The 24,077-nt window shown below is 61.3% G+C and overlaps 1 protein-coding gene across 10 annotated transcripts in view; it reads left to right on the top strand.

The window, feature by feature from the left end:
* Positions 1-24,077, top strand: part of HDAC4 (histone deacetylase 4) — a 253,583-nt gene that overhangs the window by 182,996 nt on the left and 46,510 nt on the right. For 6 of the 10 annotated variants that reach the window (XR_006205794.1, XM_042950743.1, XM_042950748.1 and 3 more), the window contains exons 8-15: positions 1,648-1,760; positions 6,464-6,580; positions 6,672-6,870; positions 12,842-13,062; positions 15,960-16,217; positions 18,051-18,237; positions 21,320-21,453; positions 23,834-23,954. Coding sequence is in view for 9 of the 10 variants with exons in the window: in XM_042950743.1 (XP_042806677.1) it covers positions 1,648-1,760; positions 6,464-6,580; positions 6,672-6,870; positions 12,842-13,062; positions 15,960-16,217; positions 18,051-18,237; positions 21,320-21,453; positions 23,834-23,954 (1,350 nt within the window). In the remaining variant the exon portion in view is untranslated. The remainder of the gene's footprint in view (positions 1-1,647; positions 1,761-6,463; positions 6,581-6,671; positions 6,871-12,841; positions 13,063-15,959; positions 16,218-18,050; positions 18,238-21,319; positions 21,454-23,833; positions 23,955-24,077) is intronic. The other 4 variants (XM_042950744.1, XM_042950749.1, XM_042950747.1 and 1 more) reach the window with 3 other exon arrangements.

Genomic DNA, 24,077 nt, shown 5'->3' with positions numbered 1-24,077 from the left:
GTAGAGCTGACCCTCCAGAAGGCAGAGTAAGGAGTTCAAGGAAGGTGGTGCGGGTTCTGCCGCGGGGGCGCGTGGCGGTGCAGGAGGAGGCCCACCGGTGTGTGTGTTGGGGGGGGGGAGGCTGGGGGCCCAGGTGGGGGCGGGGCCGGGCGGGGCCCGGGCTGCTTCTCCCCGGTGGTTAAAGCCGCGCGTGCGGCAGGAGCAGAGATCTAGGCGGAGCCGCTGCTGCTCACTGTGGGGCGTGTTTCCTTGCAGTCTGTCTTCTGTGTGCCCGTCCCGCCGCCCGGCCCATGCCACGCGGTGCCCCCGCTTGTGCTGACGCGAATAACACGGTCACACACCTGTGTTCGTTTCTTACACCGCTTTCCCGCAAGCGGAGCGAACAGTAATCCGCGTAGTTGAGTGGGAACCGGTTGAAGAGCCGGACGTGTATCTTTATTGCCCCAGTTTCTCACCCGCTGGCGCGAGAGGGTCTGTCTGGTGGCCCTGCAGGGGACACACGTTCGCAGGAAGTCAGTGGAAGCCGGCGTGTAGTCTGGGCCAGGAGCAGCAGGGATGGCGTCCAAGGCGGGGCCCCGGGGACCGCCCCCGAGGGCCAGGCGGCCAGGAGGAGGCGGCTCTGTCTTGTGCACAAAGTGTAGCAGTTCCTCCCCCCGGGCCCTTCTCAGCGGCTCCCAGTCCCGTGACCCCCGGTGAAGCAGTGAGCCCTGGATTTGGTGTGGGGGCAGCAGGGACCCGGTCTGGGCTCACGTCACTGTCTGGGAGGCCTGACTGTGGCCAGGCTGCCGCGGCGAGCCCGAGCGGGTGTCGCCGGGCCGACAGCCGGTCGGTCGAGAGGGCCAGGGGCCGCAGAGGTCACGGTCCGTGGTGAGGCCATTGTTACGATGCCCACAACACAAGAACGCAGAGAGAGCTAAAGAGACGCTCCCACAGACACCGGTGGCACGGCGGCTCCGGTGGCGGTGAGAAGGGGGCAGGGTGAGCACGTTCCTCAGTCTCGGGCAAGTCACCGTGAGGCCTGGGCCCAATTAGCAGGGCGGATCCACCCGTACCTTTAAAGTTACTTGCGGGATAAACTAGCGTGCGATGCCAGGGAACACCGACCACTCATAGCAACCACTGGCGGCACCTGCCCTGGGCGTCTGATGTTGCCCAGGAAAAGCGAGAGGCTTTCGTTCCAAAGGAGCCCGGCGGCCCGTGGCTTTGCTAGCGAGCACGGAAAATCTGACCTCTCCCTATTCAGAGTTCCTTGGCCTCTGTGGTTCCCGGTCTTCTGTTGTCGGGTTATTGCTGAGCGTTTAAGGGCTTATCTTTTTGGTGTAGAGGATCATCTCGAGATTCAAGAGGAATAAAGTCGGTAACGTGCACGGCTTAAAAGGCTCAGGCGGGGCCTCCACAGAGCCGTACGTGTGCAGAGCTCGCCAGGAAGTCAGTAGCAAAACTGAAAATAGGGAATTAGCCTCACAGCCCCTGTTTGGGGACCGCGGTCAGGCTCTTTCATGATGTGACTTGTGCCAGTCAGCAGGTGGGAAGCAGAAGTCCCCCGGAGGCCCTCGGCGGGCACCCAGGCCCGGGTGGGCACCTGCCACGGCCTCGCCCAGAGCCTCTGCGCGGAGCGTGGCTCACGGATGTCTCTCCGCCCCACAGACTCGGCCTGCAGCAGCGCCCCGGGCTCCGCGCCCAGCTCGCCCAACAACAGCTCCGGGAATGTCAGCACCGAGAACGGGATCGCGCCCGCCGTCGCGAGCCTCCCCGCCGAGGTCAGTGAGGGCTTTCCGTTCCTTTCTGTTCCCTGCGCCGGCCTGGCACATTCAGACAGTTGGTTTCCTTGAGGTGACCGAGGTTTGCGGGTGCCCTTCGGCCTAGACGGTTGAGGTCGGGAGGCACCCTGGACGGGGCACCGTTGGGACCCCATCCCTCTTTCCTGCCACTGACCACTGCTTCTCCTGCAAATGTGAGCCCCGTGTCCAGATGGGAGAGCAGCTTCGAGCCCAGCCTTTCCTCCTGGCCTCCTTCGGGGCACGTTTCATCCGGCCGATTCAGAACACAGACGCGTGGGCCCGTGGGGTCCTAGATGCCTCGCTGCTGTGTGCCCCTGGGGCTCTGCACGGTGGCCGAGAACCGTTGTTGGAAGGGAATCAAGGTGTTTATTGTTGCTTTAGAAATACACAGGTTAAAACGTCAGCCAACAAACACACATCCGTGTGTAGCACGGGCAGGTGGTTAGGAACCCCAGAGCTGGCGTTTCAGAGGCGCCTGGGTAACTAACCACCAGCCTGAGACACCCGGTCAGGCCCCCGCCCCCAGCTGTGCCACAGGTGGAGAGGGGCATGGGCACAGAGAGGGTTCTGGAAGCACTTGGCAGAGAGGACGGGTGCTCCAGGGGAGACAAGGGGCTCGGGGCTGGCTGCCAGTTGTGCCCTTGACCAGACCTGGGTGACTTTCCGGGCAGTGGTTTCCAGGACCTTCCTTCCGTGCTTTCTTTTTCTACCTCGTTCTCTTTGCCCCAGCTGCTTATTGCACAAGTGTCCCTGGAGCTCCTGCCTCAGGCCAGCCCTGCACCAGGCCCAGGGGCCAGAGGGCCAGAGGGCCGGCCAGCAGCCCGCCTCCACACAGCAGGCTGTGCGGCCCGGGAGAGGCAGGCTCTGGCCGGTGCCCGGGAAGAGCAGGGGAACTTCACGCTATCGAGCAAGGCCACGGGCTGGGGGCGCCCTGCGTGGGGAGCCGCCTCGCCGCGGAGTTCACGGTGAACGGAGCCCGAAGTGCCGTCTGCTTCATGCCGCAGGCGGCCCCGCCGGGTGGGAGGTCTTCTGAGTTCTTTTTGAGTTCCTGCTGACCTACAGGAGGGTACGGTTGAGTACACGTAGTCCCTTAACTTTCCCCCTAGATATTTAGCAGCGAGTCCTCCCCTTCCGCAGGGTTGACAGATCTTACTCGGGGTGCGTGGGCGCCAGGGCGGAGCCTTTCCACCCCCTGTTGTAGACACCCGTGCGCACAAACACGCGGCAGAACGAAGGGTGGCGCTGGCTCCTCCGCTCCCCCCCCGGGTCTCCCCCTGCCCCCGCTGAGGTACAAGTCCCGTGTTCATGTGAATTGAGCTGCCGCAGACTCACCGATAGGAAGGGGCCATCCCGTTTACCGTCCTCTGGCGGGCAGGGGTGGCCTCTGACGGTCAGGTCCGCCCGGGGGACCTCTGGGGGTTTCGGGTGCTGTTAGAAGCTGACCTCTCCTGAGAACTCGCAGGCCTCGTGACGCCCCCGCTGGCTGCACCCCCTCGGGCGCAGGGCGACGTGGGTCCTCGCCGGAGCGCCTCCTTTCACTGCTGTTCTGCCAGGGGCCCCGGGCCGGGACAAGGTCCGCGGCCTACACACGGCGGAAGCAGGCGCCCCGGGCCTGGAAAGGCAGCTCCCTCCAGCCCAGAAGGCCCGGCGTGAAGCGGGGCTTGAGACCAGGCCCCGATTTTGTGCGGAGCGCGTGGGAGCTGATGAGCCTTTTGCCCCGCGGACGGAGACCACCAGCGTCGCGCACGCGGGCAGTCAGCCTCCGAGCAGTTCTCAGAAGGCTGTGTTATTTCTAAAAATAAATTAGGTAAAAAAAAAAAAAAAAAAAAATAGAGTGATTATAAAGAAGAAATTATAACTTTGCAGACATTAGGACGTTTGCTCGTTTCGTCCCCGGGTGATTACAGCCCGGTGGCGCGTGCTTTCCTTGGCCGTCTCCATCATGTTCTCCTCTGCACAGCGTGTTGGTATTTCTTCTACTTGGGACCAACAGTTTTTCTGTCTGGGGAAGGTGCTTTCCATGGTGGTCGTTAGCTCGTGACTGAGTAGGGTCACAGTGAGCGAATGCTTTGTAGCCCTGTGGTGTCTCCAGGACAAGATACACCAGGCGCCCCTGCGCGAAAAACGCTTTCCTTCCTGGTTTGCGCTCATGGCGTCCAAACAGACCGTAAGGTGTGTGTGTTTCCAAAGGACGCTGAAATACGACCGCGTTAAACAGCACCTCGGGGATCCTGCGAGTTACGGATATTTGCACACACGCCGTGAGGCGGTACAGGCACACGTCTCTTTATCGCGCATCACAGGTGTTGCCCTTTCTTATGAACCGAAGACACCAGCCTTCCGTGGAGGAAGTCGCTGCCGACGGGGTGGAAACAGCAGCAAGAGAACCAGAATCGCAAGCGGAGCCTGATGATGGGACCGAGTGTGTGGCCGCGGTCTTGGGGGAAATCTTGAACGGAGGAGGAGTTGCTTCTTGGGGAAGTGGTTTCTTGAGGCGGAATCTGCCGCTGGTGACGATGCCGTGAAGACTGTTGACGTGACCACAAAGGATCTGGAAGATGCTTACACTGAGCCGATAGAGCCGTGGCCGTGTTTGAGGGGACGGACTCCGGTGTCGAAAGATTCCTACTGTGCGTAAAATGGCGTCAAACGGCATCACGTGCCACAGAGAAATCGTCCACGAAAGGAGGAGTCACTTGATGTACCAGACCAACCTCGTTGTTGACTAATTTAGGAAACGGTCACAACCACCAAGCAGCCGTGAACATCGAGGCAAGATCTTCCTCCAGCAAGAGGATTCTGACTCACCGAGAGCTCAGGTGATGGTTAGCGTTGTCTAGCAATAAAATGTTTTAACTCAAGTCTGTCCATTCCTGTAGACATGAAGCTGTTAACACACCTGGCACACTAAAGTGTCTCGTGAACACAACTTTCACGCGCACGGGGAGACCAGTGAGCTCACGGACTGGTGCTGTGGTGTCTGGGACCACACCCAGCGTCTCCGAGGCAAGCCGCAGGCGGCCTCTCCCCACCCCCCCAACCCCCAGCAGATGAGGAGGCTGTTTCCTCCCCGGGCCGGCACCCGGTGCACCCCCATGTACGGCCACTTGATGATAGCTTTCAGCGCATAATTTTCCCCTCGGATGTGACGTTTTAAGGCACCCGGACGTTTCTCGTCGTTAGTTACGTGCCCCACTGCGAGAGGAGCTAAGAGGAGACTGGTCACACGTCCATCGCTCCAGTGAGTTTTTCGTTACACAGACTCCGTCTGCCGCCTCCCACTAGCCGGCCTGGTGGCCAAGTCCTTTGTTCCTTCTGTCTGTCTGCTCCGTGGTTCGGCACACTGACCAAGTACCTACTCCACAGGGGGCGTTGCGGCAAACAAAACAGCATCCTTTGGAGGGAAGAATGTTCTTTCTAGAAGCAAACAGATGTTAAATAGCACGGTAATTCAGATCCTCAGAGAATGCTCCCACTCCCCCTTTTCTGTCTGTCCTTCCAGCCCTCACTGTCTGCTTTTGAACGAGCAGACCATCCTGTACCTTGTTTTTCCAGCCTAACAACACATCATCGGCGGGACTCCAACCAATCCAGATTTTTCCCGGCCTCCCAAGGACCCGGTGCATAAGTGTGGTTCATTTGCTACACCCGGGACACGGACACGCTGCCCTTCCCTGCCGTGGGCACCACGGCCACGACATTCCCGGGACCGTCTCTGGTTTTGCCCGGCACCGTTTCGTAAGAGCCACCCGAAGAGTGGAGTTTTAGGATGAAAAGTTAGATAAATTTTTAAGGCTTTTGACACGGATTGCCCAGTTTTCCTGCAGAAAGAGTGCACCGCTTGATAAACCCGCCCAGCAGCGTGTTTCTGTTCCTCGGGGCCAAGAGAGTATTCTCAGTTTTAAAAATCTTTGCCAACTTGATAGGTATTTAAACATGTGTTTTGATTACTGATGGTTTTGAGTAATTTTTTCAGGAGTTCTCCCGTAATACTGGTTCTTTGTCATTTGCCTTTGACGAGCACTTTTGCTAATTATTACTTGATCTGTGAGCTCTTTACATAGTTACCTTTCTCTGTCCTACATATTGCCCATATTGCCGTGACCATTATTTATTATTTGCCTTTTCTGGGAGGGGATTCTTTTTAGGGGAGAGGGGCGGAGAAAGGGAGAGAGAGAGAGAGAGAGAGAATCTTCAGCAGGCTCAGCATGGAGCACGACGCGGGGCTCGATCTCACAACCGTGCGACCATGACCTGAGCTGAAATCAAGAGTCGGATGCTCAACCGACTGAGCCACCCAGACGCCCAAAGGGGATTTTTTTTTTTAAGCAATATCTTCTCTGGTTTCTGCCTCTGATGTTATATTTAAAATGACATTCCCAACCAAAAACGTATTTTATAACACGTTATCTTAGATTTTCCTGATAGTCTACGATGATTAAACAATGTGAATAAAAACGAGAGCGTCATGGATTGTGAATCCATGTTTCGGGGCTTGTGACCTGCTTTGAAATTCTGTGCCACCTCTGTGCTGTAACCTGTCACTGTGTTTCTGTACTGTAGCGTCTCGGGACTCCGCGTGGCCTGCCCTGAGGCGCTCTCAGCTGTCGTTTCTCGTGGTGTCTGTGGCCCACGCTTGTCGCTGGCAGGCTGTGTGACGGCGTCATGTGTTCTGTCTGCAGACCAGCTTGGCCCACAGGCTCGTGACTCGAGAAGGTTCCGTGGCCCCGCTCCCCCTCTACACGTCACCGTCCTTGCCCAACATCACGCTGGGACTGCCCGCCACTGGCCCTTCCGCTGTGAGTAGGCGTCGGCGGGTCTGCGTGGCCAGCGGGGGCGGGGGGCTGTCACGGGCCCTCGGCCCCGGGCGTCACGGTTGTACCTCTCCAGGGGACGGCAGGTCCGCAGGAGGCCGACAGGCTCACTCTCCCCGCCCTCCAGCAGCGGATCTCCCTCTTTCCCGGCACGCACCTCACCCCCTACCTGAGCACGGCGCCCCTGGAGCGGGACGGTGGGGCTTCACACAACCCGCTGCTACAGCACATGGTCTTACTGGAGCAGCCGCCTGCGCAGACGCCCCTCGTCACAGGTGAGCACGGTCGGCTCGGGGCCCGGCGGGGAGGCCCGTCTGCACCCCCGAATTTCTAGCCACGGCCTCTCCCGTGTTCAGGCGTGGGAGTCGATAAACCGAGTCTCACTTACAAAACTAGGTAGACAGAGTAAAAGCAGGTGTCACTTAGACCTTCTGGAAGCTTCTCCAGAGAGACGGCTTCTGCCGTCTGCTTTTTTATCTGGGTCAAGACGAGGGGAGACGACTCTGGTAGATCGTCAGTTCCCATTCGTGGTGGAAATGTCGGTCGTGTGCCCCGCGTAAGGGACGCTCACACTTAGGAATAAGTCAGGAAATGTGGCCGGAGGTTTGCACGGCAACTGTTCCTTTGGGAGGGACGAAGGTGTGGGGTCTGCTGCGGAACAGGGAAGTACCTGTTCGTCTGCAGCACCCGGCCTCACGCTCAGCTCCCTGGAGGTCTGCTGATTTGTTTGCGGTTGTGATCTAACATGACCTCCTTGACGCTTTGGTGGGAAGTGCAGGCGCGAGCGGGTCAGGGTCCCGACCTGTGGCCATGCGGGCCGCGGGCAGGTGAATGTCTCTTGTGCCCACCGGTCTCTCTCCAGCACTTGGTCCTGAAGAGCCATGGGGCCGCTCTGGGCGTGAGGGGCCGCACCTTGCCCTCTGTGTGTGTCCGTGTGGATGGCGGGCTTCCATCTGTGGGTGTGTGTGTCTGTCTTTCTGTCTGGGCCCCCCAGTGGTTGAATTCGGGGTCACCGCCCTCTTCAGAGTTGAGGGGGAGCAGAAGCGTCACCGGGCATCTCCCCGCCTTTCAGATGATGGGTCATGAGCACCGGGGCTCAAGGGTTCCGTCTGAAATCGCATCTGAGTCTGTGTGACACCCAGAGTCAGGGCCCGGGGTCAAGAGCAGTGAAGGATGCCTGAGTTTCTGTCCTGTATCATTTATGTAAACCTACAGCTGACCCTCCTTGTGACCCCCGGTCCCCGAGCGTCTGCTCATCACCCACCGTTAAAGAGCATTTTTCGGGCACATCCCTGAGCTTCCTGTGGAGTAACCTTTTTTGTTTTTAAGTAGGCCCCATGCCCAGGGTGGGTTTGAACCTGGGATCAAGAGTCGGCCACTCTACTGACTGTGGGGAGTAGCCTTTTCCCACAGGACTTAAATGACAGTCTTAGGTAAATCTCACCTCTCTGATAAACTTGCTGAACTTGACTGCTTCGTGATTGGCCACGTTGCTGCTTCTGCCTTTCGTGTGTGATCCGGTGGCCCTTTCTGTGACAGCAGCTGCCGACGGCTTGCCTGTGGCAGTGAGACTGGCTGGGGCACGACTTCTGGTCCAGCACCTGTTAGCACTGCCCTCCCCGCCCCCGAACCTGCAGGCCCCTCCCGGCCCCCGGACACCGGCCGCAGGTGCTGGAGGCAGGGCCGTGGCCCAGAGCACAGGCTGTCTCGTCTCCGTTTCATCCCAGCTCAGTGACCTGGGAAGTCTTCCCTCGTGCCGTGCCTCAGTATCCCCATGTGTGAAACAGGGGTAACGCGAGTGTCTGCCTGGCTGAGTTTCTTCGGGGTTAAGTGAGGTGTGTGTCAGTGCAGGATGGGCCTGACACTGGTGAGCCCCCTTCAGGTGTTAGTTGTGTGGTCGTGGTGGTTACTTTTGGTTTTATGGCTTTTAATTGGCAGCCTCCCTCCTCTCCCCCAGGCTGCACAGTCGGTCCTTCCCAGTTCTCGTGGCCCCTCCCAACCCCCTCCCCGTGAACTTGGCCCTGATTCTGGTCTCTGGGATCACCCTCCAAGCTCCGCCCCTGCCCGGGTTTCCTGCCCCTCAGGGCCTGAGAAGCCCTCTCCGCCCAGAGCACTGCCGTCCTAAGCCGGAGCACTGGCCGCGTGTGGCCCCTGATGTTTAAAGTGGTCGTTGAGACCCAGAAGCAAAGTACCCGTCTGGTTTCTCAGTCCCACGTGGGACATGGTGGGTGCCCGTGTGGCTGGTGGCTGTCGGGGCACGTGAGTGTGGCCTGTCAGGTGGTGCCGGCCGGCCGTGACGGCCTGGCTGCCAGCGGGCACAGGAGCGAGCCCTCTCCTTCTGGTGTGGCGCACAGGGGTGTGGCTCCCTCTTCGCCAGAGGGGGCCGCCCTTTCCAAGCCGGCTGTCCTGAGGCCTGGTCCCGACCTGGGCCCTGCCCCCGCCGGACGTGGCCCTTCCCCCTCCCGTGTGCTCTGCTGAGCTTCGCTTCGGTTTCGCTCCCCTCCTGCTCACCTTCCCTCCCGGAGGACGGTCTGCACATCCGCGGCATCGTCCCGCCCTCCCGGCCCCTGTACGGGGCCGGTGCGCTGCAGGCCCACGGTAAACGTCTCTGGGGGCAAAGCGAGGGACACTCGGGGTTTCTGAGGTGGCTTGTGTCTGAGCAGGATCAGGGACAGTCCCCAGGTTCACCTGCCAGCGGCCCTGCTTTTCCGTGAGTGCTTGCGGGCAGATGGACACACGGACAGAACGGCTGAGCCAGAATAGCTATGTCTCACGAACACTGGGAACAGAGGCCGCAGATGCAGAGGGGGGAGGGGGGACGGGCGCCAGGGCCGTGTCCCTCCCCGGGCGGGTCCGTGGGATGTCCCACCTCCGTGTGGCACTCACCTTGCTCCCCACTGCCCCAGGAGTTGTCCAGCCGAATCTTCTCCTGAGAAGAGTGACGCGCCCTCATACGCTCCCAGATATTGGGTCTCTGAGTGAGCCCCCGAGGCAGCGGGTGGGAATGGAACCGTCATCTCGAGGCGAGAAGGACACGTGTGTTGTCCAGGCCTCCTGCTGTGTGGCCGGAAGGCACAGCTTTCACCCCAGCGTCTCCCCTGGGCTGGTCCTCCGCAGTCGGTCTGGACGCTCAGCCGTGCAGCAGGGAGGGCGTAGGGAAGGCTTCCTGGAGAAGTGGCATCATTGCTGAGGCCTTAGGTGAGGGTCTCGGGAGAAGGACAGGTGGAGGGAGCAGGTGTTGCACCTGGCGGATGTGGGGTCATTCTGGCCTTCGGGTCACTCGCTGGGGCTGCCCCCCGCGGGCTGGCGGAACTGGCCGTCTGCCCGTGGCTGCGCTTCTGAGCACGGGGACGGCGGCTGGCTTCCGCAGCAGTGATGGCACGCTCCCCTTGGTACCTGACCTCTCCCAGGAGGCGCGTGGGGCTGCCGCGCCTGGGCCTGGCCCGCGATTCCCAACCCTGGCCAGGCCCCCAGAGCTCCAGCGAAGCCGACTGGTCCAGGCGGGCCCCTGCTGTGCGGGGATTTTCTTGCAGCGCTCAGGCTGTGCCGACGTGCAGCCTGGCACGCCCCTGGCGAGAACTTAGCCTTGTCCGGCTGTCACTTGGAGGGCCTTAAAGAGTCCCACCCTGGCGCATGGGGCAGTGGGATGCCCCATACGGATTTCTAAGGGCGCAGGCCGTACTCACCAGTGTGAATTCGCCTACTTCACCCGAGCCCCGCAGCACCAAGGCCAGCACCTCAGATCTGGGTCCGGAGCGCCAGGACAGCCTGACTCTTCGCCTGTTTCCCTCTTGACCCCCACGCTGGCTGGGGCATGTGGACGTGGTGCCTTTGTTTGCAAACTCGCCAACCTGGATGGCCAAGTGAATGCCAGGGATTCCCACGTGATCACCGTTGTGCGGTCACCATTGTGCGGTCCTGCGTGGGCTTCCGGTCGCGCCCCCCCCCCCCGGTCCCTCTCTCAGGACCAACATGAGGGGCAGGCGGGTGTCATCCGTGTCCTGGAGCCCCGACAGACTTGTGCCAGCCCTGTGGGCGGGAAGAGCGAAGCGTCTCCCGGCCCGCCAGGTGCTCAGGGAAGGAGGCCCCCGGCAGCCCGGTCCTCCCTGCCAGAGCAGGGTCCGCCGGGCGGCACAAGTCAGACTCTGTCCCTGCACGGTGCCCATCTGGGCACAGCGGGCCTCTGCAGGCAGCTGGGTCACCCAGGACAGAATTGGATCTTCACGTGGTGTGTTTTTATGCATAGAAGTCTTTTACGTTGTATATACCAAAAACCAAATAAGGGTCTGTCATCAAAAGCCCTTGTTGATGACCTGAGGGGTCAACTTTAGGTTCTGAATTGGAAACCACCTGACCAGTAATGGGTTTGCCACTCAGAGGTTAGGAGTCCATTTTCTGCAATGCGACCAGTCCCCAAGTGGGACAGCACTGGAGTTCTGTGTCCCGGGGGGCCCATTGTGAATTTTGGGGTGACTGGGGTGGGCCCAGAGAGGGTAAGGGTGGGGCGGGCCAGAACGGGGTCCTCCCGCTGTCTGCCCATGTCCCCATGGGGATAGTGGCCTGCGTCCTCAGGGCAGTGTCCACCCCGCGTGAAGGCTCACATTCATGCATGTTCCTGCTCCTTTGTCAGCCCTGGAAGCTGCTTTCCTTCCGCAGAGCCAAGAGAAGCTTCTGTGCGGAACCTGGGCGGCCGCCCAGCTGACCACAGCGGCCCTGCGGTCCCAGTGTCCTGCAGAACCTGAGGAGCAGCTGCTCGGGAAACCCTGTTTTAGCTTCATGTTTTCCGAGGCGGGACCCTCTTGGCGACTACGTCACCTTTGATCCCATAAATGCAGCTTCGTATGGCTGGCTTCCGAATTTTCATCCTCACGACACCTCTGTCAACAGTGGGTGAATACTGAAACACCTTCTTCGGATGATGGGGTTTTTTTTTTGTTTCTTTTTTTGTTGTTTTTTTTTTTAGCTCTTCTAGAAACTCGAGAGGGAATCAGTCTAGCGTTTGAGTTACTAACTTTAACTTAGCAGCCAGGCAGATAATGGAATTTAACATAACTTCTCCCAGAAAACAGCGAGCTGGACAGAAGGCGATGGCAGTTTAGGGGGCTGGAGTTGGCTGACTTCTTGAAAAGCTAATCAGGGACAACTTTGCGAGGGTTGGACCTTTTCTTGGCGTCTGCTCTCTCTGCATACAAAATTGTGGTTGTAATTTTGAAATCTCCAGCCCACGAAGGGACAAGGGAAACAGGCTGCAGTGACCCCAGGGGTCTCAGGGACCCCCCCTGGGGGGGATGGGCAGGTGTGCCTGCCTGTCGGGGGGCCGGCCACTTGAGCAGTTCCGGGGGCCGTGCTTTTGGGGAGGCGGGCATCTGCTAAGGTCAGGTACGTGCTGTTCCCCCTCAGGCAGGGGACCATGACCCGCGTCAGGTTCAGCCTGAGCCTCGTGGGTTAGTGTGCGTCCAGCTCGGGCCGCTGGGGCAGCCCGTTTTCCATTAGCAGGGAAGGTTTGTTAGACTTTTGCCCAAAGAACCCCGGGAAGATGATCAACTACCTAAGCCCACAATTTGCAAAAGAGAAGGTACAGGTGGATGGAAAGTTTACAGAAGGAAAAAGGTTTGGCATCCTGTGTCCCCTGCACAGGGTGCATTTTAAAACGAGATTCAAATGCACATTAAAACAGGATCACATATCCATCCAGATCTTGAACACTCAGTCCAGGTGCGGGTGCAGGGGAAGCAGCTGGTGGGCATGGGGGGAGGCAGCACCTTTGCAGAAATTTGTAGAAGATTCTGACCACAAGCGCCAGGATTTTGACAAGTGTTAACACCCCCTTTGTGAATAAAGTCACCGCTTGAAGAGACCTTTAAAGGATTTGATCCCTCAGGACGGGTTTTTTCCCTCACAGCTTGGTTTCTGGGTCGGTTAGGGGAAGAGCCGTCTCCGTGGTCTTCTAGAACGTGCCGGGCCACCGGGACCTCCGCAGCCCTGGTCAGCGTGGCGCAAGCCACTCCGGCGGCCCCGCGATGCCGCTCGGACCGCAACCAGTCGTTCTAGGGCCCGGGCCCGGCCGAGGGGTCGTGGGGCCACTGCCGGGCGGACCGGCCGCTCCGGAACCTGTGACTCGGAACGCCTGCGCACGGTGGCCCCCGCTCACTGAAGCCCACGCCGGCGGCTCACGGCGGCCTGCGCCCCGGGCTTCAGGGTGGAGCACGGGGGGCCCCCGCGTCACCTTCCGACGGTGTCTTTCAGGCCTGGGCGCGCTGCCCCTGCACGCGCAGGCGCTGGTGGGAGCGGACCGCGTGTCCCCGTCCGTGCACAAGCTGCGGCAGCACCGCCCGCTGGGGCGCACGCAGTCGGCCCCGCTGCCCCAGAACGCGCCGGCCCTGCAGCACCTGGTCATCCAGCAGCAGCACCAGCAGTTTCTGGAGAAGCACAAGCAGCAGTTCCAGCAGCAGCTGCACATGAGCAAGGTGGGTCTGCGGGCGCGGTGGGGGGGGGGGGGGGGGGGGGGGGGAGTGCATATCGCATCCGCGTGCGGCCCCGTGTCCCCGAGCTCCCTGAGCACCCCTCTTCCCGAAGCGGGCCTGCCCGCCGGGACACCCTGCTCGCGGGGTCTGCGCCCTCGCACGGTCCCGAAAGTCCCTCACAGAGGGGGGTTTGGGCAGGAAATAGGGAAGTTCGGTGTGGCGGTGCTGGTCATCAAAACCGGAAACGGTCAGCGTCCCGTGAAGACGGCGGCCGCCAGCCGCCTGAATGCAGCCCGTGTGACCCCGCTGCAGGGTTGTGGGGACACGGTCCCCCGGCACCCTGCCCCTGAACGGCCAGATGCCCAGTGCAGGCCGAGCTAAGGCCCCCGTGGGAGACGGGCTGCCCCCCCCCGCCCCCCAGCACGCAGGGCCAGCCAGCACGCCCTCCCCTGCACAGGAAAGGCACCTACTTACTTCCTGTGGGCGAGACAGGCTGTCAGTCTGTGCTCCCAGCTGTAAACCCCACTTCACGTTCGTCTCCCCAGTGCCACCCGTGGCTTCTTAATTTTATCGTGTCACTGTCTGACTGATAGGGTAGGAGGTGTTAGGAAGACGGGAAACACCTATTCATTCCTGGTACAGTCTTGAAAAGAATGATTGAGAAACTGGGTAATCTCCCTAGACTCTATTCCATGATTGATTATGAGCGTGAACGACGGGTGATTGAAATGTTTGTACAGCGTTCTCCTGGGATCTCGGGGAGCCGACGACGTTGTCTCGTGCCGTCTGGCGCCAGTATTTCTGCCTTTCGTCTGGGAGACGCTGTTCCTAAGGGGCTCCTTACCCGAGGGCGCGAGGGCCCAGCTCCCAGCAGCCCTGAGACCTCCCATCCCGCAGCCCTGCTCGGGCTGCGTCGGGGATCGTGGCCGTTTCCTGCGTGATCTGCGGCTCGTTCAACCCCTGCCTCCGAGTGTGTTCACTTCACTGACACCCCTTAGGGAGAGCAGCCACGCACGGCTGCTCCGGTCTTCCCAGGGTCGCTGGCCACGGGAACCGAACCGCTGGGCGGCGGAGCCCCTGAGAACAGGAAAGACGGACCCGGGAGCCGGCTGTGCTCACCTGTTTTGGCCCGAGGTCGGCACAGTCACCGGTGCTCTGCGGCCGTAGTAGCGTCACTTGTGAGAGCCCGGCACCTCGTGTGCCGTGGTGTCTGGTGAAGGTCCGCCAGGTGAAGGGCCTTTCCGGAGAACGCATGCCACGGGTGGGTGGCGGAGCCTCGAGCTGTGCAAGCGGCAGCCGCCCCCTGCAGGCCAGCGAGTGTGGGTGCGCCCTCTGGCGGGTCTGGGCGTAGTGACGTGGGGAATGTGGTGGCGGGACGCGCTCTCCCCCCTCTGCGGGGACGGTGCTCCAGGGCACCTGTTGCCCCCGCAGGACAGAGGCTTTGCTGGCTTTGCTGGGGGAGGCTGTTCCTGTCGCGGCTTGAGCCCCGTGGTCCCGTGGGTCGGGCTGCGTGCCTCGCCGCGGACTTTCCTGTTCACCTCCGCGCTCTCGGCGCTGACCCTGACATCCGGGTCCTCCGTCCGGGCGGTCTGACCAGGGGCACGCCCACTCATCTTCCAGCCCTGGCCTCTCTACCAGTTTGGCTTTTCCCCCGACCCGTAGTCTGGCTGTAGCAAGGGCCCCGCTCCGAATACAGACGTGCGTTTCTTCTCCTGCCGTCTGGGGAAGGGGCTCCTGGAGTCCGGAGCGCGTCGCAGGACACAGCTGGTTTGCGTGTCGCCGACAGTGTTCGGCCAGCGCGCTGGCTGGCGGGAGCCTCACCCCCGACGTCGGCTCCGCTGTGCCGCCCGCCCACAGCCCGGCTAGCAACCCCAGAGCTGCATTTCGAAGGCGGCCACAGGCCTCCGGCCGCGGCCGTGGCCCAAGGAGACTGACCGCACAAGCCCCCTGCATCACCGGGAGTCTGCGGCTGTGGCCACGTGCCTCCCAACTCCCTCCGCGCTGCGGCCTGAGAGGCCGAGGCCGCCTCGGGGGTGTGGCCTGCGCCCCAGGGGATTGGCGGCACCTCAGGTGTCTGTGCTCTTGCCCCTGCCCAGAGCTCCCCGGGACAAAGGGGCCGCTCGATCCGGCCTCCGGGAATCCTTCACGGAGCTGGGCTGTCTCTCGTGAAGCCCAGGATGGCCTGACTCCCCAGGAGGGGGCTGGAGGCCTCTGCTCAGATGCCCTCACTTCCCAAGGAAGCGGAGAGAGCCAGAGAGGGAGTCCGGGACCCTCGCCCCATAAGAGGCGGGTCCATGCTTCACCCCCTAGCCTGCCCTCTGAGGGCTGTGGGCACGTGGGCCTCCGGGAGCTGCTTGGGAGGGCTGGGCCCTGGGGACAAGCACACGGAACACTGACACTCGCACACAGGCGTCCGCCCAGTCCGACCCTCGTCACGCCCACGATGTGGTGGTGTGGGTGGTGAAGCAAGCGGTCTGGGAGGACTTGCGTACAAACGTGCGGTTGCCAAAACGTGTTGGGCATCCTCGAAAACCTCTCCCCTTCTGGAAACCGAGTCAGAGCGTTCTCCACAGCAGCATAGTCGGGGGCTTTGCAGACGGTCACATTTTCTCCGAGCCACGGTGCCGGTCCCCCAGGAGCCTGGCTTGACCGCTGTGACTTTCATGCCCCGCGTCTCTGCGCTTGGCACCCGGGTGCTTGTTAACAAATGCGCACCAGGTGCTGGGCTCTCCTTCCCCGGCCGGCCCGGCGCCCAGGGTGTTGGGCGACAAGCGGTGCCTGCCGGCTCCAGCTCAGGCCCGGCAGCATCCGTCCAGGTCGTCCGTCCCTTTGCTCTGAGGCACAGAGCTCGTGCGGTCACGTCATCTCCGCCGCCCTCATCCCTTACCTCTGCCTTATAGATTATCCCCAAACAGAGCGAGCCGGCCCGGCAGCCCGAGAGCCATCCCGAGGAGACAGAGGAGGAGCTTCGTGAGCACCAGGCCCTCCTGGAGGAGCCCTACCTGGACCGGCTCTCTGGGCAGAAGGAGGCACACGCGCTGGCCGGCGTCCAAGTGAAGCAGGAGCCCATCGAGAGTGATGACGAGGAGGCGGAGCCCCCGCGGGAGGTAGAGCCGGGCCAGCGCCAGCCCACCGAGCAGGAGCTGCTCTTCAGACAGGTGACCGCGCTGGCGGGGGCCAGGCGGGGTGGGAGTCGATGGACCGGGCGGGCCAGGAGGGACAGGCCAGGCCCTCTTTCCTCAAGGGGCGGCGCCGTATGGCCGGCCGTCAGTAGACACGGACGGGCCTCTTCCTCCCGGCCCTTCCCCGGGTGCTGTGGGAGGCGGGTGCAATTTGCTCTCTCTTTTACGTTAGCTGTGCCTAGAGATATAGACCCTCTGTCCACGGTGGGCATTTGTGCACCTGTATTCCAGCCAAATGCCAGCTTCGGAGTTCCTAGGGATGGTTTTCTTTCAGATCTGTAAACTGTAGGCTCACATAAATCCAAGCGTTAGTAGGATTCAGCATAATCATTGAAGGTGGAGGGGGATGGAGATTGATTTATTCTTTTTGTTCTTTTTTTAAATTTTTTTTTACTGTTTATTTTTGAGAGAGAGAGAGAGAGAGAGAGAGAGAGAGAGCGTGCGCGCACAAGTAGGGGAGGGGCAGAGAGAGGAGACACAGAATCAGAAGCAGGCTCCAGGCTCCGAGCTGTCAGCCCAGAGCCCGACGTGGGGCTCGAACTCACGGACCGTGAGATCAATACCCGAGCCGGAGTTGGACGCTTAACCGACTGAGCCACCCAGGCATCCCAAGGGAGATTGATTTCTTAATTGATCAAAGAGGTAGTCAGGGCCTTTGGGGGCCCAAGAGGCAGTGGTGACCAACTTTACAGATCTGGAAAAACGGTGTGACACAGGTACATAGTTCAGGCACTGACACACAACGACCAAACCCACTAGAGACTGATGAGTAAATCTGATGAAAGATTTATCAATTTATAGTGAAAAATAAAACTTCCACGCCCACGAAACCACTAGGGCAGCCGGCCAGGGTGCACAGGAAGTGGAATCCGATCGTAGCCTTGAGCAGCGGAGCTGTGTCTGGAGTGTGGTGGCTCCCACAGTCCGCGGGGGGGCGTGCTGCAGGCAGGCGGCATCTCTCGTGCTTTTTCTGTCGCTCCTTCGGAGGGGGTCCCTCCGTGGCTTCTGGGTCCATGTTATCAGCACCCCAGGCACCAAAGCGCTGCCCCACAGAGGCGGTCTGGACAAGGGGCGGTCTGGACAAGGGGAGGGGCTGCCTCTTCTGTTGTGCAGACTCCTGGCATCAGTGAGCCCAGCTGGCCGGCAGTGCCCACACCACGCTGCCCATTTGGGGCCCTTGTGGTATTGAGCCCTTACCAAAGCCGACTCCTAGAAATACAGTTTTGTGAGAAAGAGGCGTTTGTGAAAGTATGTTTAATTGCTTCACCTCCTTTTTCTTCTGGTTATTTTTGCTGGAAGGCAGCCAATGTGGGGTCCTGGGCATTGTCCATCTGGGTCCCCTCCCGTCCTCAGAGAGGCACATCCGCCCATCCCTGCCCCCTGACACCCGGTCGAGCCCCGGGCACCTGGAACCTGAACAGAACATTTCTTTGCCTCAGTGGAGCCTTTCTGCCCTCGGGCCGGGGTGTGGGACCCCAGGAGGCCGGGGAGCAAAGGGTGGCAAATGGAAGAGTCAGCCGTTCCACCCTGAGGCGTGCTCTTCTCTCACGTCTCTGGCTGCGCATCAGGGACTCTTGGTCAGAGCAAGAGCACAGCAGACTCGCCCAGGAGGGCTGCCTGCAGGTGGGGACTCCTCGGGCGCCAGGCAGCCCGTCCCGGCAGCCGCCCCAGTGAGTTCCTGAACTGTGCGCTGCGTGTGGGTGCCCAGAGCCGTTAGAGAAGAGATCCGTGTAGCCCTTCAGCCGGGGAGGGGGCAGGTGACGTGGGGGCAACAAGAACCTGTGTCTTCTCCCCCCACCCCCACCCCAGCAAGCCCTCCTACTGGAACAGCAGCGTATCCACCAGCTGAGGAACTACCAGGCGTCCATGGAGGCGGCCGGCATCCCCGTGTCCTTCGGCGGCCACCGGCCTCTGTCCCGGGCGCAGTCGTCCCCGGCGTCTGCCACCTTCCCCATGTCCGTGCAGGAGCCCCCCACCAAACCGAGGTTCACCACAGGTACCGTGCACGGGGGCGTGTGGGTTGGGGCGGCCGACCGGCACCTGTGGGCAAGACTGGGGCGCAGCCAGAACAGACGCAGGAGGCCCGCCCCGGGCTGCGCTGTCCGGAGGGCGAGGGGATACCCCTGACCTGGTCTGATCTGCGCCTGGGCAGAGCCTTGGCTGGGGGACTGGATGGGTTGGTCACTGAGGCTCCCCACCCCTTTCTCTGATGCTGCGGTCTCTCCTGGGTGCCAAAGCCCATCTCCCCTTTGCTGGAGAACCCGTTTCCTCCAGAGACCGCCCACCCACAGGCCACCGTGGCCGGCAGGCCGGGTAGCTTCCCATCCACGGTCAGCAGAGACTGCGACCTCGTGCTTTCTCGCCCGCCCTTCTGTGAACCGAAGCTTCAGGTGGGGCCTCGGCTGTGAGGCCCAGGTAGCTTGCGGGTACAGTTGGGACAGCTCAGGCAGCCTCCGGGTCTCGCCTTCTGGATCCAGTTGTCCTCCCTGCCCCACCCCTGCGGGAGCACGGTGACACCTGCCAGCAGGACTGTTTCTGCTTGACCAGCACCGCCCCCTGCAGGCAGGGACGAGGACTGTGTGGCCGGGCAGGCGCCCACCCGGGCCAGAGGCTCTGGGCTCTGAGTCGGGCCCTCCCAAGTCAGGCAACGGGCTGCACCCCGGGCGTCCACGCTGCCCAGCCATGCCCGGCCCGGGACAGAGGGCGGCCAGGACGGCTCTTCACATCCTTCTCGGCTGCTGGTTCTTTCTGGTGACGGACAAAGAGCACAATCCCTAAAAACACAACGGTTTCGTCCTTCAGATAGACCTCTAAAACGTCCTGTCCGCACGCTGTAACATGGAAAGTCTGAATGTGCCCAAATTCTCCTTGTTAAAAGGATACTTTTTATATTCAGAGGAAAATTTCATTAGTACTTATCCAGAGGCCAAATCATTGCTTTTCAGAAAGAAACCAGGAAACTGCAGAGGGTCACAAATAGAGTCAGCAGGTGACTAAGATGGGCACGTCCCTAAAAGACCCCAGAGACCCCAGTCCCTGTAACCATGGTGGAAATGTGCCCACCGTGGGGGCCAGGGAGGCCCCCGGGGCGCCTTTGTGCCTGCGTGTCCCCTGCAGTGGCCTGGCCAGTGGCCTCATCTGCCTTACTGCTTTTTGAAAATGTATAAAATAGGACGAGCTCACCGAAAAGAAACAGGAGAGAAACACCGAGAAATTGACAGTTGCCTGGAATCCCACCCCCCAGAGGTAGCCACCCTCAGGATCGGGTTTAAGTCCTCCAGATCTGTTTCTGTGCACAACTGGACGGACAGGTTTCCAAAGACGGGACTCGGCTGTGGCCGTGGGCTTGGCAATTCTCCACGCCCGGCCTTGGCGGCATCCCATGCACGTGGTCCTAGCTCGCCCTCGTGGCGGCAGAGCATCCTGGCTCCTCGGCTCTGCAGACTCGTGCGGTTTCTCTCCGGATTCCAGGTTCCTGTCTGTAAGCGGGAGTGACCTGGGGTCACCTCGAAAGTTCCCGCCACGGGATCAGTAAAGACTAGCCGACTGTCGTGTCGGGATGATGCCATGTCCGTCTCGTTCGTGTACACGCATTCCACACGTGCACGCGCGTGCACACGTATGTACGTATACGTTGCCATTACGAACTGCTGAACGCACCCTCTCGGGTACACGGGTCTTGTACACGTACTTTAGTGCGTGGGTGGTGAGCGCGCTTGGTCCCGTAGGCCTGTTCTTCGCCAGCTGCTTTTTTTTACCGGAAGTCCTCCCTGCCCCACGCAGTCTTGCTGGTATAACCCAGGAATGCCAGGAATGCTCCAACACGAGGGGACTGACTCCCGTTAGCCTGACTCACGAGAGAATGAGAGGCAGTACTGGGACCAGTACGTCCTGAGGCCAGGCGTCCAGCTTGACCCTGTAGAAGCGGGCTCATCCTGCAGCCCTGTTCCTGTGTTTGGTGACGCTGCCTCCGTTCTCCAGCATCAGGGGCATAGAAGTAGCCGTGGGTCTGACAGCACAGCTCGTCTCACGGGGCCTCCACCTTTCTCTGCCTGCGGGAGCGGGTGTTAGCCACACATGCCCCTTCCCAGGCCCCTGCCTGCCCGAGCAGGTCCATTCAGCCAGCCTGACCTTCCGGTTGTGCCCCTGGGAGACCAGGTACGGGGGGACTACAGACAGTGCTGCGGCAGGGGCAGCGGGACACCCCTCCCGGCAGATGTCACGTGGGCCCCGAACCTTCTCCACCCACTGTGGGGGGGGCATAGAGCAGGTGCGCTCAGCCCGCCCCTGCCCTCCCCTTTCTCCAGCCCCGTGTCCAGATGCACAGGATACGTCCACCTGCATGAGATTTTCCTGGCCGTGACATCAGTCGCTCTGGTCTGGGAGTGTCCCCATCCCGTCTGGGGGCCGGCCAGACGTCGCTCCTCAAGGGCAACCCCATCCCCAAGGCTCTCTGGCGCCCCGCTGTGCCCCCAAGGACGCTGCAGACCAGGCAGTTGGTTACCCGTATTCTGTGTTAATTCTCACCACACGTGCTTGCCCGTCTGTCTGTGTCATCGCACACGTGTCCCAGCCAGTCCGGAGGGTTCTGAGAGTAGGAAACAAGTCTTTTTTATGAGCCCCCACAAACCTTGGACGGTCCTCAGAACTGCTTGATAGGCTGCTCCCCGACAAGACGGACTTGGATTCCGGGCCTAAAGCGTCTTAGTTGGGGGAAAACAGCACCATCCTGGAACATGAGTGCCACACGGCTTAGGCTTGGGAGCGGGCTGGGGCATCTTTTCTTGTCTTCCTGACTTGCCCAGCCACCCGCCGCCCCGGGGACCCCTGGGCATGTGCGGTGAGCCGGCACACAGCCCCTGTTCCCATTTCTGTGAACCGCACTCGGCCTCCAGTGAACTTGCAGTTTCCAGATAAATCGTCCTAGGGGACGTGGGGCTGCGCTGGCCCGGTCGCTCCCAGGGAAGTGGCAGGTTGTCCCGCCGGGCAGCTCTCTGGGTGGGTGGAGGGCGGCGGGCCTGCTGCCAGAGACCCCCGAGGGCCCCGCTGACCGCGGCCAACTCCGCTCCCGTCCCCAGGCCTCGTGTACGACACGCTGATGCTGAAACACCAGTGTACCTGTGGGAACACTAACAGCCACCCCGAGCACGCGGGGCGGATCCAGAGCATCTGGTCTCGGCTGCAGGAGACCGGCCTCCGGGGCAAATGCGAGGTAAGGCCGCCCCCAGGGCAGCTGCGGGGCTCAGGGCGAGAGGTCGCGACGGGCTGGGGGCGCCCGTGAGCGTTCCCGCCAGGGCATCGGGCACCGGTGTGTGGGCGGGAAGAGGCTCAGTCTGCTTTCCTGAACACCCAGGTCCTCCCTTGGGGGAGCCCGCCTCTGTCCTGCCTCCTTGTTCCCCTGTCACTTCTGTCCCCTCTATCCCCTTGCCCTTTCTGTCCCTCTATCCCCATCCCCCTCCATCCCTGTCCCCCTGCTCCCTCTATCCCCGCCCCCTCTGTCCCCCCTTTCCCCTCTGTCCCCCTGTCCCAACCTGTCCCCGTGTCCCCCGTTTCCTCCGTTCTCCTGTCCCCTAGCCTCCCCTGTGCCCCCCTACTGCAGGACAATGGCAGCCGGCCCCCCATATGCCCATCAAGTGGGGACCTATGTCCATCCCGCAAAAGCAAGGACGGGATGCGGGTGGCACGTACTTCCCTGCACAGTGACCCAGGCAAGAGCCCTAGAGCAGGCACGTCAGGGCCGTGGGGGCAGCAGCACCCCCTCTGTGTGTCCATCTGTTCTCCTTCAGAAGCTACAATATTTGGGAATTTAAGTCCGTCTGGTGATGCAGGATTTTGGGAGGGGAAAGGGGCACGAGAGCCCCACGGTGCCCTCTGGGGAGGACGTGACCCTGCCTGGTTGGGCAGGACGGAGGACGGCACCTGCTCTGGGGTCTGGCCGGAGGCTGCACCACCGGGGGGCAGCAGCGCCCTGGCAGGCACCCCTCCGAGGAGATCTTCCAATGCCCTGGTGTCCTGTTCGGCGTCCCTCATGGGACCAGGGCCCCTGCTCCTCCTTCAAAGGACCGCTCCCTGTGACCGCTCTTTACCCTCTGGCCTCTCCTGGAGGGTCCCCTCAGTCGGGGGCCTCTGGGGGCTTTTCAGATAGAAGACTGGACAGGAACGGTAGGGATAAGACCATGAGACAGAACACGTGGGGAGAATGGGACCCTCGTCTGCCCCGAGGCGGAGTGCTGCCACTTGGTGGCCGGCGGCTGTGGGGCATCCTTGGACCTGTGGACGTGGACACCAGGGGGGAGGGGGTCTGTCGGACGTGGGGTCAGACCTGAGTCAGCAGGACGGCTGGGAGGAGGCCCGTGCGAAACATACAGTGACGTGCGGGACGCAGAGCCCGGTGTCCCTGACGTGCGGGGACACTGACCTCAGGGTACACCACCTGCTCCACGCAGCCCCGAGGGATATGGCGTCCCTGCCTCCACAGGCTCCCACACGGGCCCCCAGGGCAGAGCGCAGGGCCCAGGTGCTGCACACGGGTGGTGGGCGTCAGCCCTTGACAACAGAGGTTAGAGGGACTGGCAGTGCCCGGACTTCCCAAGGTCCCCGGCCACTTGGAGACCAGAACCTCCTGGTCAGGGCCCCCCGATCCAGTGGACGACTGAGGGAGCCCCAAGGGCCGGGCTCCCCTCCCTGTGCTGCCGCGTCGGCCTCTGCTGGGCAGCGAAGGGCGCGGGCTCACGGCCCCGTCCACGCGGGGAGGCCCTGCTGGCAGACGGGCGGCCGCCGGCCTGCACCTGCCCGCTCCGCTCCCTTCATCTCCCGCGTCCACGGCGTCCCTCAGGAAGCTGTCACAGCCAACAGGAGCAGCCCCAGGCCTGCCTTGCGCTCGGGAGCCCCACCAAGGCCCCCAGGGTCGTGTAGACGCCCGTGGGACTGTCGCCCTCAGAAACGTGAACTTTAATCTCGCTCCATAAACTGCCCTCCTCTTAAAATTTTAAGTAAGCGGAGCTCGTGTAAAGAACAGTGAATTTTATGTTAATTTCTGGGGGAAAACGTGGACATCGCTGTGGAGTCTTGATTTGAGGAATTTCCAGACCAAAGGAAAAGCGGAGGGACAGGCAGGTGATGAGTGAAGGCAGCCGAAGGGCCCAGCGAGGATGGCAGGAAGGGTGTCTTTCCCGTGCAGGGGCCTCGTGCCCCGCCCCCCGCATTGGCGCTAGGGGAGCAGCTCCCAGGCTTGTGGCAAGCCCCCCATCCCCGACAGGGGCCCCAGCAGTTAGAAGGCAAAGTGGCAATTTGATGCCAAATCATGTGGGTGACAGGGAAGGTTAAAGCGTCGAAGGCTGGAATTATCTTTCTAAACGTTTTCAAAGTTATAATTAACGCGTAAAGCCTCCAAAACATTTTTCAAATATTTTTTAAACGTTGTGTTGGGTGCTGTTTACTTTCTGTTTTGCGAGGACCAAATAACCGTGTGCCCGTGCACGTATAAAATTCAGTTTCCTCCGGGGTGACGGTGTTCGCGGAACTGCCTTCTGTTGACACGAAGCCCTGAAGGCACAGGGAGACGTGCGCACCTGTTCCTTCTGTCCCCGCAGTGCATCCGCGGACGGAAGGCCACCCTGGAGGAGCTGCAGACGGTGCATTCGGAGGCGCACGCCCTGCTCTATGGCACGAACCCCCTCAACAGGCAGAAACTGGACAGTAAGAAACTTCTAGGTATTTCAAGGCCTTCTTTACCTTTACCGCCCGCGCTCGCTGGCCCCGCCCCTTGAGCGCCGCCCACCGGGCGTGTCCCGCGCCTGCGCGCGGGGCCTGCACCAGGTACTGAGGGGAGGGCGG

Source organism: Panthera leo, chromosome C1, assembly GCF_018350215.1.
Source record: "Panthera leo isolate Ple1 chromosome C1, P.leo_Ple1_pat1.1, whole genome shotgun sequence".
Classification (NCBI taxonomy): Eukaryota; Metazoa; Chordata; class Mammalia; order Carnivora; family Felidae; genus Panthera; species Panthera leo.
This window is presented reverse-complemented; position numbering and strand designations above follow the sequence as displayed.